The sequence below is a fragment of the Archocentrus centrarchus genome, chromosome 4 (genome assembly GCF_007364275.1).
Source record: "Archocentrus centrarchus isolate MPI-CPG fArcCen1 chromosome 4, fArcCen1, whole genome shotgun sequence".
Classification (NCBI taxonomy): Eukaryota; Metazoa; Chordata; class Actinopteri; order Cichliformes; family Cichlidae; genus Archocentrus; species Archocentrus centrarchus.
The window spans coordinates 33,538,165-33,554,028 of record NC_044349.1 but is presented as its reverse complement, the minus strand read 5'-3'; the positions used below and the strand labels follow the sequence as shown (position 1 = coordinate 33,554,028).

The window sequence follows — 15,864 nt, the reverse complement described above, 5'->3', positions numbered from 1 at the left end:
AGCAACAGCATGGAAACTTGAAATTAATCAAACATCACATGGTTTTGTCAAAATGAGCAAGGCAGTGTTTCAAGACTGATTTACATCATTATTACAATTTTCTATATTTGCTTTAGCAGGGCTTTGACAAAGCACAAAAATATGGTTTCAACTGTATCTTACACTTTAATGCAGTATCACCAGCACTGTGGGAACCTTAAGTACAAAACAATCAACATGACTTGACACATAATAAAGTACTGCCAGTAAGTTGAGTATAATATTCTGCATTGCAGACTGTTTTGAAAACATTTTGCAGGTATAAAGTTTGCAATCTGGTGTTCTGCAAGTGGGAGGTGGTACATGTTACTCAGAAAGTATCTGGGAGGGAGGGTTATTTGATGTTCCGTAATATGCGGCGAGCATTACTGGTTTTCATGGCAACCAGAGCAGCCTCCAGTGTGGAGATGAGGTGCAGAAGGGTGCTGGGATCTGTCTGGAGAATCCTGATGCTGTAGACACTACAGCTGTCACTTCTTGTTAGGTGCAGACGCATTGTAAGCATAGGAATGACTTCCTGACGGACTGAACGTCTGGCCAACTGACAGAAACAACAGGGGGGGGGCAGAATAATAACTTATAGTATCACCTGATATGGCCACCTGATATAAAACCATACTTTAAATCACAAGGTCTGATGGTGGAAAGCAACTCAGTGATGGTGTTATTGGGTAATTATTAATTGAAAATGTGTGTTTAAGTTTAGCATGAAAAGAAAACTACATTACATTGAGACGATTGTCAAATAAATGCCACAATGCTGATTATGCCTATCCACTGTTGGTAAAACATTCTGTAGTTTTAATTTAAAATCTGATGTCTGTGACAACATTACTGCACTAGCTGCAGAGAGAGAGAGAAAGAGGAGAGAAAGAGAGAGATCGTTGGTGGGACAGAGTCAAAAAACAAGAAGTGATAAGTCTGTGAAGACAAAAAAGTGCAACTTGAGAGGCTTTGGTTTGTTTAAGACATCTGAAAGAAGCAAAGGACTGACAAACACTAATGTAGCATTACTACTCTTGAATAGGCTCTTTCTAAGGCATTTGGAACAGATTATATAGCCATTTCATTTACTCTACCTTATTCATAGAAAACAGATTTGAAGATGTACAAATCTGTCTATATCCTTGTAACTATTCTGAAAAACATGAAACTTTCCAGGGCTAGTAGTCACATGTATATATCATAAGCAATCATCAGCAGTGTAACTGGCAGGAGAGGGAGACAAGCTCAACAATGCACATTTACAGAGATCGTATATCATTCAAGGTAAGTCATAATAAGTGCCTTAATGAAGATAAGTCATGATAGAGGCTTAAGGCATGACTCTGAACTACCACTACATTATAGAACACAGATATAAAAAAAAAATGACTGTATGGAGTGGCATTCACTAATTTCATATATGTACTATGCTGTACCATTTGGGTCCATATGTACCATTTGGACCCATAATGGTCAAATAATAAAATGATCTAAAATACACATACAAATACAAACCAATTTACCTGCACATCAAGTCTCCATTCCAGGTTATGGTAAGCAGGCAGATTGGATGGCAGATAACTCAGGATGCTGCGAATCTGACTGTGGTGCTGCTGATAGAGCTGTATCAGAAGAGCACATTGAAACATCCAACATACTGTGAGACACACTGCTTAGATAAACAGCACACTTCATAAACAGATTCTAATATGTTTAAATAAAATACACTGTTTAAATAAATTCAGGTAAATTGAAAGTCACCTGCAACAACATCTGGTTAAGTTCTTCACGAAAGTCCAAAACCAACACTGAATCCAGGAAATCCACTTCAGAGATCTAGACACACACACAAATTCACAGAGCAGTGACTCTGGGAAGAGATAACTCATAATTTTACAGTATTTTCCTCAGCTGGTAAAATATCCAGTTCACCATTCTGAGTTTTTGGTGTTTAAGTAGTCCATGATGATACAGGGTGAAAAGAAAGAAAATGCCACACTAAATTAGGAATGTGGACATGATGAATGGAAAAAGGAGCATATAATTACAGAATTCAGGGCCATACTGCATGTTTGTTTATGCTCACTGATCTAATGTATGGGGAGTAAACAGAACAAAAGGAAAAGACATGCTGTGGAAGAGAGGCAGAGATTAAGGATTACTAATGCTTAAATGCAGGATGGTGTATGAACAGAGCAAAAAGAAATAGAAATGAATGAAAAGAAATACTCAATTCATCATGCCTTCACTTCTACTCTTAAATATCCTAGGAACCACAAATAAGCCAGCAGTCTGAGAGTGAAGCGCTCTATTGAGGTGACAGGGTACTATGAGGTCTTTAAGATAAGATGGGACATGATTATTCAAAACCTCATATGAGAGAAGAAGAATTTTAAATTCTATTCTGGATCTAACAGTGAGCCAATGAAGAGAAGCCAATATTGGAGAGATATAATATCACTTTCTAGTCCCTGTCAATACTGTAGTTACAGCATTTTGGTTCAGCTGAAAGCTTTTCAGGGAGCTTTTAAGACAGCCTGACAGTGATGATTTACAAAAGTCCAGCCTAGAAGTAATAACTGCATGAATTATCTTTTCAGCATCTTGCTGAGACTGAGCACGATGATACAGAAATAGTATGCTGCACATAAAGGAGTCCTCACCATGTGTTTGGAGCTCTCTGTCATCAGGAACATCAGGCCTTCTACTCCATGCTGAACCATTTCCACAGGAACACAGAGTTTCCCTGCAAGTAGCCATGAATCATGAACTTACTGAAGGGAGACGGTGTACCAATAACTAAGATGTGAATGCACGATGTGTCCATCTAAGAAATAAAAGAAGCTGTCCAAACCTGAGGCATTAGAAACTGCCAAACAAAGACTCACAGCCTTAGTTAACTGCTTGAAGAGGTGTACTAGAGACATAGAAGCCAGGAGAATAAACCAGATGTTCTCCACTAAACCATTCAAGGTGTACTCTCAGTGGCAAGGGAACAATATGAGACACCCCCCCCCCCAAAGGCCAGCAACAGAGCAATACTGGGAGAAAGATGCAACACACAACCACAATGCTCAGTGGCTAGTGGATGTAAGAGCAGACCACAACAACCTCCCTGATCAGGCTCCAGTAACCATCACAGAGGCAGACATCCAGGAAAGAGTCTCACATATGAAGGGTTGGACAGCACCAGGCCCTGATATGATTCATACCTACAGGCTAAAGAAGTTGACTGCACTCCATGAGCGCCTGGCAGCACAAATGAACCAGGTGCTAGAGGCTAAGACACACACAGAATGGGTACCAACTGATGGAGACAGTCCAGGGGCCTATTCCAGGAAGCATGCTCAACAAACTGAGTTTAAATTCATACTCTGACTTGATGAACTCTGAGATTGGCAACTCTGAATTTCCCATTCCAGAACGGTTGATCAGAGTTAGTGTCATGTCCTGGGCTGTTTGCCCAGCGTTTTGTGTTAATAGTTTATTTCCTGAGTTTGTCCTCCCTGTATGTTTGTCATGTTCCCAGTGTTGTGACTCGTCTGCGTGTTCCTTGGTTGTTCACTTCCTGTTTTATTCTTGCCAGTGTGATTTCCTTGTGCGTTGTGTTTAGCTTTGCTTCCCCTGTGTAATTAGTTTCATTTGCCTCACCTGTTGTTCCCTGCTGTTTCCTCTTGCCCTGATTACCCATTGTGTATTTAAGCCCTCAGTTTTCATGTGTTCCTTGTCGCGTCGTTGATGTTTTGTGCCCGCATGTTCCTGTGTTCCCTGTGCCTGCCCTTCGTCTCCCTGTGCCTCCCTTCCAAGGTTTTTGTATTTGTGTTTCCCCGTTGAAATAAATCCCCTATTAACTTATGTTTGCTTCTGGAGTCCTTCATGTTGGTCCTTCCTCGTCCGTTTCCTCCCCGGCCATGACAGTTAGTTCAATCAACTCTGAGCATGTTCACCCTGAGGTAGTGGGTCAATGGAGCTATGACACCAGGATTTACCATGGCAACAGGTAGAGCGATGCCTCCATTTTAATCTGATGGCTCGAGAATCGCACGTCAGCATGGAGCATGACGAGTCACTTCAATCAGCTTAACCCCCCTCTGTCGTCATCATCGTAGACAAAATAAAAGTTTATTTAATTTTTTTAATAATGCCTGCTGTCATTATTTACACATCTTGAATATCCATCAGATAAACCTGAATCCTAATTTTACATTTGATTTATAAAATCCAATTATTCAGCTGCAGCCTGACAGACAAACTGCAGGAGACAGAAAGATAAAAATGTGGAGAACTGACCAACCTGTGTGTTAGTGTGTAAGCAGATCCCGGGGGCAGAGCTGACCTCAGGTCAGTTTATCATTCTATAAAAACAGTTTTTTCTGCAGTTTATGTTAAAATAATTAGACAGTAAAAATGGAATCTATTGATGGAATAGATAACCTTGCTTTATTTTTTTTAATGGAGAATTTCATTATTTCTGCCATTACTAGATAAATCTGAGGAACGAGATTTACAGAAAAACTGCGTTAATGTTTCCAGTTTAACCGTTTCTAATCTGATCTAAGATCAGCTTCACTGATAGATGATGGCTCTCTGACAGCCACAGCAGAGATGTTTCACTGAGTTACTGTTAAAGGTCAGAGGTCAGTCGCAGTTTTGTATTTAGCTGAAAACATGCAGAGCAGCTCTCCAAGTTTTACCAATAATGGCAAAAAGATTATAATGAACGTCTCAGCTTTATAGGTTTTAAATATTTCAGTACAGTTTGGGAGGATGAGACATTTTAATTAAAGAATGCAGATTGTGGCAGGAAAATGAATCCATTTTGAATGGATCCTGACTGGATGAGATGAGAAATGACTGGAGCCTGAACTGGATCTGGACCTTATCTGGCCTGAATCTGTGATCCTGATGCATTTGGATTCTCCTGCTGTGCAGGTGGACTTGGACATGGTTTGTGGATCTGTTATAGAGTCAATGATCACCAATTTAGGTGATTTTCAGCGGAAAAAATGTCGAGATTCATGTCCAGGATCCCCAGCACTGAAGGTCTTTACCTTCTCGGAGACTTCAATGCGAGAGTAGGGGCTGACCACGAGGCCTAGCCCACCTGTCTCGGAAGCTTTGGAAGGGGCAAGATCAACAAGAACGGCCAGAGACTACTCAAGTTTTCATGCTACCATGGTCTCTGCATGACCAACACCTTCTTCAAGTGCAAAGAGATCCACCAGGTGTCATGGAGGCACCCGCGCTCTGGCCACTGGCACCAGCTGGACCTAGTCATCACCAAAAGATCGGACATCGACAATGTCCTCCTCACTCGCAGCTACCACAGTCCAGACTGCAATACGGACCACGCCCTCGTGGCAAGCAAGGTGCGCATAATGCCGAAGAGGTTGCACCACTCGAAGCAAAAGGGCAGACTACGCATCAACACCTGCTGCACCAGCAGCCAAGAGAAAACCCAGCAGTTCATCCTCAGTCTGAAGAACACCCTCAATGAGAGCAAGGAAGCGTCAGCAGGTAACACCATTGATTCAAAGTGGCCCCGCGTCCGTGATGCTGTGTACAATTCTGCCATCATTGCCTATGGGAAGAAAAAAACGGAAGAACGCTGACTGGTACGAGGCCCATTGGGAGGATATGGAGCCCGTAACTGAGGCGAAGAGGAAAGCTCTACTGGCCTACAAGGCCAAGCCCAACCCCACTATGCTTCAAGCCCTAAGGACTGCCAGGAACAAAGCCTAGCAGACCGCCCGCCAATGTGCCAACACCTACTGGCTGAATCTCTGCAGCAGCATTCAGTCAGCTGCCAAAACAGGCAACGCAAGAGGGATGTATGAAGGCATCAAGAAAGCAACGGGCCCAACCCCATCCAAGACCACCCCCCTCAAAACCAAGACAGGCGATGTCATTACCGACCAGGAGAAGTAGTTGTAATGGTGGACCGAGTACTACCTCGAGCTGTACGCAACGCAGAACACTGTAACCGACACCGCTCTCAATGCCATCCCAGACCTGCCACTCATGGAGGAGCTAGACACCCCACCCACTGTGGAAGAGTTCAGCAAAGCCATCGACTGCCTCACCTGTGGGAAGGCACCTGGGAGTGACAGAATCCCACCAGAGGTCCTGAAGAGTGGGAAACCAGCCCTGCTGCTTCCACTACATGACTTCCTTTGCCTCTGCTGGGATCAGGGTTACATCCCCCAGGACATGCAAGAAGCCAATATCGTCACCTTGTACAAGAACAAAGGAGACTGGAGTGACTGCAACAACTACCGGGGCATCTCCCTTCTCAGCACTGTTGGCAAAGTGTTCACCTGTGTCGCTCTAGCACGCATGCAGACGCTTGCCTCCCGTGTCTACCCAGAGTCCCAGTGTGGTTCAGGGCCGGCCGATCCACAGTAGACATGATCTTCTCACTACGCCAGCTGCAAGAGAAGTGTCAGGAGCAGCATATGCCACTCTACATCGCCTTCATTGACCTTACAAAGGCATTTGATCTGGTCAGCCAGAGTGGACTCTTCAATTTGTTGCAGAAGATTGGCTGCCCCCAACACCTGCTCACAGTGATCATGTCCTTCCACGAGAACATGCACAGCACGGTCTGCTACAATGGCGCAACATCCGAGGCCTTCCCAGTCAGCAGTGGAGTAAAGCAGGACTGTGTCCTTGCACCTACACTCTTCGGCATCTTCTTCTCCATGCTCCTCATATACGCCTTCAAGGACTGCAGCAAAGGTGTCTACATCCACACCAGGCCTGAGCTATACAACATTGCCCGCCTCCGGGCCAAGACTAAAGTCACAGAGGTGCTCCTCCGCGAGATGCTCTTCGCTGATGATGCAGCCTTGACATCACACACTGAAGACGGACTTCAGCAGCTCATCAGCCGCCTCTCCCATGCCTACAAGGAGTTTGGGCTCACCATCAGCCTGAAGAAGATGAACGTCATGGCACAGGGCACAGAGACTCCCCCAAACATCGCCATCAACGGATACACCCTGAACATCGTTGACAACTTCACGTACCTCGCGTCTACCGACTCCAGCTCGCTGTCCATTGATTCGAAGATTAGCAGCAGAATCACCAAGGCAGGCCCCGCCTGGCGACTCGCAGTCAGGCGGGGTACATCAAGCGCACAGAAGAGAGTCAGGCTGAAGCAGCAGCAACACCAGCTCCAACAGCCATCTACCTTCATATGCTTCAATTGTGGCACGGACTGCCACTCATGGGTCGGACTGCAAAGCCATTCCCGGCGATGCAGATAGACTCACATGAGCTACACCATTGTCTTCCGAGATGGACGGCTGCCGCCGGTGCTTGTAGTATCACAAACAGCTGCAGATGAATTTCCTTCTCTGATGCTCTGACAGCAACTTTATGAATGAGGAAATGAATGGGAGTGTCAGACAGGTGATTCAGGTGCAGCAGGAAGGGAGGAGTCAAAAAGACACTCAAGAGTTTGTTGGATAAAACCTGCCAGCGAGCAGGTTAGGTTCACAGAGTCTGTTACCCTGGTAACTGACTCAGAGTTGAAGTTAGCTGTCTTTCTGGGACTGAAAACCCGATTTTCCCTCATTTTTGGGTTAACAAACCCCAGAGTTGTTAGCAAAACCTGCTTTCTGGAATAGGCCCTGAATCCCCAAGGATCCCCATAAGGGACCAATCTTATCCAACTACCGGCCAATATCCTGTCTCAGTACAATATGGAAGCTCCTGTCAGGTATCATAGCAGCTAAGATGAACACACACACATTGGTCAATACATGAGTGGGGCTCAGAAAGGAATTGTCAGTTACACCAGAGGAGCAAAACACCAGCTACTGGTAGATAGAGAACTATATGCACACTATATGGACTTGTACGCCTATTCAGAGCTTCTGGTAGAGAACAGGGATGGCACAATACCACTTTTTTTATGCCCAATACTGATATTTTACATTTGGATATCGCCAATACCGATACAAATCTGATCTTTTTTGTATTATTATTGTTAAAAATTGTTTTTAAATGCCTGGATCAATTTTACATAAGTGAACAGTCTCTCACACAACAAAATTGAAATCTTTTAGTTGTCCCACATACAAGACTAAAAACCAGGGGGGCAGAGCTTTTCAGGCAGTGGCACCAAAGCTCTGGAACTGTTTACCACTCCATCTCCATTTAGCTGACTCTGTGACATCTTTTAAAAAACAGCTGAAAACTTTTCGGTTTAACCAGACTTTCTCTTGACTTTATTTTTATTTGTTTTCTTTTAATATGGTAATATTATGTTTTAACATGGTGTTTTATCTGGTTTTTTTGTTTTTTTTATATTGTGTTTTAATTACTGTACAGCACTTTGTGACTTTTTGTCTGTGTAAAGCACTATATAAATAAATTTTACTTACTTACAACAATCGCTCTATCACCTGAATCCTGTTGCTCCTTTGTGAGGAGGTGATGCATTGGCAAATTTCATTAGGACTGCAACTATTGATTATTTTAGCAATTGAGTATTTTATTGATTATTCCATTGATTACTCGAGTAACTGGATAAGAAATACTTTTTCGTATTAACAGTTCATCTGCATATTTTAACTTCCGTACTGCAGTTTTTCCCTGTGCTACAAAAATCAGTTGGTTGATGAAGGACCTCCAGCTGTTTCACAGTAAAGGTTTAATGGAGGTTACAGGGGGAAAAGCTTCAAATGGACGCTAGAAAAACATTTAGTCCACTCCATCTGGGCTCACCGGCTCCGCCTCTTTGCACCTGTGCAGACAGACTGCAGGTAAAACAGCTGACTGCTGCTGTTGTGTTATCAGTGTTTATGTTGGAAAAACTGGGGGCTGCTTGAGCGTAATCTTGTAATGCTTTATATTCACAAGCATTCTCCTAAATATGTTTCTACTGCAGGTTGATATTTAGTCACTAATCAGGGATTAAAGTATCAAAAATATTTTGACGGGGAAGGGGTCCTTCTGGTACCGGACTATCACTAGTGCTAATAGCTGCGCTCACTAGCAGTGTGTCCGGGAGCTGAAGTAGAGAAAAAAATAACAGCTGAAATTCTCAGCACAGCGAACACAACACACAAACACAGCAGAGAGCGGTGGAGGCGGAAAAACATGTCAGCGATGATCGCTCAGTGTCAAAGGGAATCCGTCGCAGTGATGGAGAACTTTATAGAATCTGAGGAGGGTTTTTTTTTCTAACTCCTGATCCACTCCATTCCGGTAGGTGGTGGTAATGCAGCTCTAAGCTGGTTTGTTCAACCGCAGACCCAGAAGAAGAAGACGACGACCGAAAACTGTACTGCAGCTAATGTGGGTCGGTTCGGATTGCATTTTATCGGATTTAACAAGGCAATGCTCTGTCCCCACTGTTGTTTTGCACAGGCCTGGCCTCCTCAGCCAGATCATTAACAAGACTGGCTACAGATGCCGATTCTGCACTGGAGCAAATATCATCCACCTCCTCTACATCAAGCTGTATGCCAGGAGTGAATGAGACGTGAATTCAATGATCCACACCACTAAGATCTACAGCAATGATATCAGAATGTCAGAATTCGGACTGGAGAAGTGTAGTCGGATGATAAAGAGAGGGAAGGTTGTCAGAACTGAGGGGATTGCACTTACAGAAGGCAAAATTGTAGACATTGAGCTTAGCTACAAGTACCTAGGAATCCCACAGGCAAACGGGAACCATGTAGTAAAGCTGCAACTGCCAAGTACCTGCAGAGAGTAATGCCGTGTTTCAATGACTACCTACTCAGCGCGGGTCAGCTCGACTCGGCATGACTCGCCACGGTCTTGTATTGTTTCCATTGCAATTGAGTACCACCTCAGTGTCGGTGAAGTCGATATAGTAGCACGGGCAATAGCCTCTTGAAGTAATTTGTATACGACTCAAAACACAACACAACAATGGATGAGATAGAGGCAGGCTAACATAGCTAAGGCCAGTTTACTATCATCATCATGCATAAGTCCCCCGTAAAATGTTGTAATGGATGAAGGTTATCATTGTTAAGTATAACCCTATACCGCAGAACATGTAATCGACTCAGTGTACTTCAAAAGTGCCGCTTTTTGCGTATTACAATTACTGTAATAACCCTATGTTGGGTGTGAAGTGCAGTTTCTCAGCTTTCAGAAACTGTTAGGACAAACGGTCGCGTAATTACAGTAATTCAAATTTCTTTTGATCAGCCACCTCAGCGCTCAATGTTAACCAGTTGTTCACAGCTAGTAGGGGCAGGTAACGAGTGCTTCAGTGGCAATCGCCTGACAGTATAGGTTTATAATATGTATGCTATGTGTGTGTTTCAGATGGCTCTTTTTCAGAGGTGGGAAGTAATGATGTACAAATACTTTGTTACTGTACTTAAGTACATTTTTCAGGTATCTGTACTTTACTGGAGTATTTATTTTTCTGACTACTTTTTACTTTTACCCCCTTCTTACATTTTCAAACAAATCTCATATTTTAGGTTTAACATGTCTGAGAAAAGTTTGCATTTCCGTCAAACATCAAACAATCTGAGCCTATATGGAAGAATTATAACATATAATAGACAATCGTACTGGCGTATCCTCCATCACTGGGGCTTATTTCATACAAAGGTATTAAATATGCAAACTCATATAATTTATGTATCATTTATAGTGCTATAATCAGGGGTTACAGTGGGTCATTCTGAGTCTGTAAGTTGTGCTCGCAGGACATAAACAGCTTAGCTAGCGCTACTGAAGAGAAGCGAGCATAAAGGGAGTAACGTGTGGCAGGTAAATGCAATGTTTCTAAATGCTCAACAAATATCAGCAAACACACAAAGTGTCTGCAGTTTGTCACAGTGTGTCTGCTAGCTAAAAATAGCTTTACAAAAAAATAGCTGGTAGAAATGTCCTCCAAAGAGCTACTTTTACTTTCTTACTCTGAATACATTTCAGAGTCTGTACTCTTTTACTTTTACTTAAGTAAAGAAGTTAAACCAATACTTCAACTTTTACCAAAGTATTTTTTAGCATAAGTACTTGTACTTTACTAAAGTATAGAATGTCAGTACTTTTGCCACCTTTGCTCTTTTGTTGCAAAACTACCACTGCAAACTGCTGTCGGGTTTTAAAAATGGTGTAGTTGATTCTGGTGAAGGAGTCGCTGTCATGACTCAGCTAGTGACGACACTCCCTGGCCAATCAGTGGCATGCTGTTCTTCCACATCACATTTTAGGATTGCCTTGGATCACTTGAAACCCTGGCTGAGTGGGTACTAAAAAACTACCTGGTACCTGGTACTAATGGAAATGCCTACAAACCGTGCCAAGTCAAACCACGCTGAGTAGGTACTAATGGAAATATGGCATTAGGCAAGTCCTGAGGAGTCAGCCGGGCAACCAACACTTGCGCCTTGCTGGCTCTGCTGGGATAAGAACCTGGCCAAAGGAGATAGAAGCCACTGGCATCAAGACAAGTAAGCTATGTAACATGCATGGAGGGTTTTGCCCCAAATCCAGCACCCTGAGACTGTACACTAAGTGGAAGGAAGGAGACAGAGCACCAGTGAGTATCAGAACCACTATCCAGGATGAAACAATATCCACAAGTACATCAAGAAGATGGCTACAAAGGTTCATACCTAGTAAATACCTCAGGTAGCAGAACCCTGAGAAAGAAGAGCAGAAAGAACAGAAACCTGTAGAACTGCAGTCCTAGAAACAGCTAAAATACTGCACAGTTTCCATTTTAGTCCTTAAATTGAATTAAAGGGAGACTAAATATTTGAAGTATTTCAGAAAAAAACAGTGTGAGATTGCTGCAGTAAAACAAACCTTACAAAACAGTGTGTATAAAGTTTATGTAAATCCACATGAGCATATATAATTTAGAAATTTCAGTGTAACTATTAAAAAATGCAAGGCACAAATTGACAGAAGTCACATGCTTAAAAAGAGGTACTGAAAGATTAAGTCTTACTGGCTGCTCCCTCATAGATCTTGGGGCTAGTTCCTCTCCTTAGAAACTCCAGCGCTATGCGTCCAAACTCTCCAACCACTGAAGAAGAAAAAAAACAAAACAGCACTCTTCATCCTGATAACCAGAGGTGGGAAGTAATGAAGTACAAACACTTTGTTACTGTACTTAAGTACAGTAACAAAGAGTTACTGTTCTCTATCACTCTTTAACAAAGAGTGACAGAGAAGTTCACTCTGAGATGGAGAAAGATGAAAGAGGAACCGGGGGGGGTGTCCCCCCAATATTGGGGACAGGCACATTTCTCCCAACATGAGACAGCGGCAGGAATCAGAAACTCTTTGAATGAGGTAAAACGGTCTGTCGGGAATGTTACCATGAATATGGCTTGTCAGTTTACTTTCATACATAGGATAAAGTTTACTTACTGGACAAGAAGTCAATGAATTTCAAATGAGAGGTGGAAAAATAATTTTGGCTCTTCTGCTTAGGCCAATGTTTTTAACCTTTTGTGTACCTGTTTGGCTAAATGCAGGGGTGTAAAGAGGCACACAGCTTGTCTATTAAATGTGAGAGGTATCACTTTTATTTATTTCTTTTGGTTATTATTATTTTTTATTGACATTTATTTAGATAAGATAAGATATGATAAAACTTTAATGATCCCACGACGGGGAAATTTGTGCAGCTCAGTACAGAGAAAAAATGAAAAGGATGAGTAAGAACAAATAACTAAACTAAAACTAAAATAGAATAGAATTAAATAAAATAGCAAAAAAACTATACACATATACATAAGCACTATATACATAAATATATATATCAATGTCAATACACACATTTACAATACACACACATCAAAACACTATATACAGATATCAAAATATTATATACATTTGTAGCCGGTAAGGTACATAGCATACACGGTATGCATTATATGGGTGAGTGTAATAAATAAAATGTATCTGGACTGTACAGATAAAGTGATGGCAGAGGAGGTAAAGTGTCCAAGTGACTCAAGACATTATGATGCGTTATACAGTCTAACTGCTGTTGGGATGAATGACCTGCGAAAGCGCTCCTTCCTGCAGCGAGGATGTTTCAGTCTCTGACTGAAGGAGCTGCTCAGCTCACCCACGGTCTCATGCAGAGGGTGATGGGGGTGATGATTTTTGATTTTTTAGATTAGAGTTTCAGACTGAATAGGCATATTTTAATAGCTGTTTTTTTTTTTAACTTGAGGCTGATATTAAAATGTGAATAATTTGTTCATTACATTATCTGTGAGGATTCTTTCATGTCAGAATGTTGTTTAATTAAAGAACCACTACTGTTGCCAGTCAACCTACATAAATGCATTTTAGATCATTATTAAATGTTTTCGACCAATAAAACATATCAAACTTTGCACTTCTGTGCGCTACTAAATTATTTTTGTGCTACTGAAATATTTAGCTTGCTATTATATGAAGGAGTGTGAAGGCCACATTGAGAAAAAAAAAATCATTTTGAGCATTTTGAGAATAAAGTCAAAATCGTCGAAGTCGTCATTTCAAGTCAAATAACGGCCACAGCTGCTATACTCTACAAAATGCCTTGGGTAGAAACAACTTGATCAGCTGTGTTATTGTGTCTTATGGTTCTACATGGCCCCTCTGTACTGTACGAAGGTGCAACCATCGATATCCTTGCATCTAACCATTGCCAGTTTGTGTGGTTTTTCATTCTGAGCAGATGCAGCTTTCTGCACTCTCTCTTTAACGTCCTCATACTTATCACTACATCGTGTTTATGTACTAAAAGCGAAATTTCCTGGTACTAAAACCAATTCTAAAGTATAGTTTCATTAACTCATAATACAAGACATTCTGGTGGGTATAACAGACGTGTTGTGGCAGTTGTTTAACAATTGCCACAACACGCATGTATAATATGCAAATTATACATGCAATAATATAGGTATACACAACACTATTTTTTCCAAGAAACATTTGAAAAAGGAGAAAGTAAAAGATCAAATAGCATTTTTTTATGCTTTGCTCCGAGTATTTATGGATCTGTCAGGTTTCCGATATCTGTCCCCCCCAATAGTAAACTCCTTCCTACACCCTTGTTCAAAATACTGAAGTTTTGTGCAGGATAATGAGGTTAGCTTGCGGTACTGTGGTGAATTTACAGTAAAGCTCCATGCTGGACTGGTGCGCAAGGCTGTGGTTTTTCACGGTCATTGTTTGGTTACGTCAAGTGCACCAGAGATTAGTTTGAATTTAAGTTGACGACTGAATTCAACCTTTATACCAACTGCATACTGTCAGTATAAACAGTATAGTGTCAGTGTAGGGAAGAAAATCAGCCAAGCTAGCTTCTGAAACACTGGGTTACACCTTGTTGAATTCAGTTGTGTAAATCCACAAAGAGCAGCATCTGATCATAGCCTGACACAATGAAAATCTACTGGAGCTCACAATAGGAATTATTGTGAGCTGTGATTCCATGCTGAGCCACTACAACTGATCTTAGGGTTCCCCACCTGCTGAATCCCACTTTAAACTCTGCATGTGCTCATTTTCCTGCTGGTGAGGCAGTCACTCTGTAAAATGTATAACAGCAAACAGAGCTTTTTATTTTTTTAAAAAGCTGTCTTTTTCTCTGCTCACGTTCTACATAAGTGTTCTGTTCAGCTGAGTGCATCCAGTAGAATTAAAATTTAGACAGAAATAAAATTTAGATTCTCATGTAATAATATTATTTTATTTTTACATTAATATAGCACAAGGTTCAGTTCTTAGACTGCTGTAGTGGGTTAAACGGTACATAGTTTGCCTCTGTGATTTACCTAGTATTAGGTTGAATTATATGGAAATATTTCACTTACATCGAATTTGTAATTAATTACACAACTTAAATTTAATTACTTCCATTCCACCACTGAGCGTCACTGTGTTAAGATTTAGATTTTGCATTTGCATTAGAATCACAGTTGATCGACGTTGCATTTCTTGTGTTTGCAAACGGCTGAAAGTAGTTGAGCAGGCCAAGAGAAGCTGATCCACTGCAATTCCGATCCTCTCTCACACAGAGAGACTAGTTACTAACCTGGGGCGTCAACCTTCGGAAGGAACGAGAGATGTTCTTTATGGTCCTCAGACAAAACCAGTAGCATACTGACCACTTAGCTATTTCCACTTCAAAACTCTGACAAGTGGTAGACCCGTGTACCCGGAAAACAAGCGTAATCTTTTTTTCTTCTTTAGTGTCTTACTTTGAGGCTCCATCGTTATTATTGTGCTACTGCCCTCTCCTGGATGCAGTTCTTTAAACTGTCTGCATCTTCGTTTCCCTGACTCCTAGTCTTTTTCTGACTTTAAATCGTTTAAGATTAGATGAGGAAGTCTAAAATGCTCAGAAAACAAAACATGTATCACAAGGGAACTGGCAAACTACAATTCCAATTCCAAAGATGTGGAGATTCTGTATTAAATGTAAATAAAAATAGAATGCAATGCTTTTCAAATTCCATAAACCTATATTTTATTCACAATACAACATAAAAAAATCAACAGAATGTAGTGTAAGAAAAAAATTAAGGACTTTTAAAATTAATTGCAGCAACAGAGGGAAAGTAAGTGGTACCTTTAAGAACCAGCTGGAAGAAACTTTTGCAATTAATTAGCAGAGGTTAACCAATCTGCAAAAAAGAAAAAAAAAATGTCAGGATAATGTTCCTCAACAAAAAAATTGCCAAAAAAATGAAACGCTCATCATCCACAGTACATAAAATCATCAAAGAAGGTACCATGCTCCAGTAATGGCGGCACCTTCTGTGAGCCACTGCTCATTTAAAAACGAACTGAGGCAAAGTGGAAAGCTGTTCTGTGATCAGA

At 41.5% G+C, this 15,864-nt stretch overlaps 1 protein-coding gene across 2 annotated transcripts; it reads right to left on the bottom strand.

Moving 5' to 3' along the window:
- Window positions 1-348: 348 nt before the first annotated feature.
- commd2 (COMM domain containing 2) lies at window positions 349-15,220 on the bottom strand. Of its 2 annotated transcripts, none has more exons than XM_030728328.1 (6): window positions 15,077-15,220; window positions 11,984-12,061; window positions 2,688-2,770; window positions 1,786-1,860; window positions 1,548-1,646; window positions 349-580 (listed from the first exon to the last, which is right to left on the bottom strand). In XM_030728328.1, exons 1-6 carry the CDS (start codon window positions 15,141-15,143, stop codon window positions 374-376), a joined length of 609 nt encoding a protein of 202 aa, XP_030584188.1. In that variant the 5' UTR covers window positions 15,144-15,220; the 3' UTR covers window positions 349-373. The 2 variants fall into 2 exon arrangements, with proteins under 2 accessions (XP_030584188.1, XP_030584189.1); XM_030728329.1 differs by having other exon boundaries at window positions 445-960.
- Window positions 15,221-15,864: the final 644 nt, after the last annotated feature.

Coding starts and splice junctions, on each gene's coding strand:
- commd2 (XM_030728328.1), bottom strand. CDS start 15,143: ATGCTACTGGTTTTGTCTGAGGACCATAAAGAACATCTCTCGTTCCTT. Junction 2,771..11,983: donor GATCTATGAGGGAGCAGCCA/GTAAGACTTAAT, acceptor GGCTACTTGCAG/GGAAACTCTGTGTTCCTGTG. Junction 1,861..2,687: donor CAGAGAGCTCCAAACACATG/GTGAGGACTCCT, acceptor GTGTGTGTCTAG/ATCTCTGAAGTGGATTTCCT.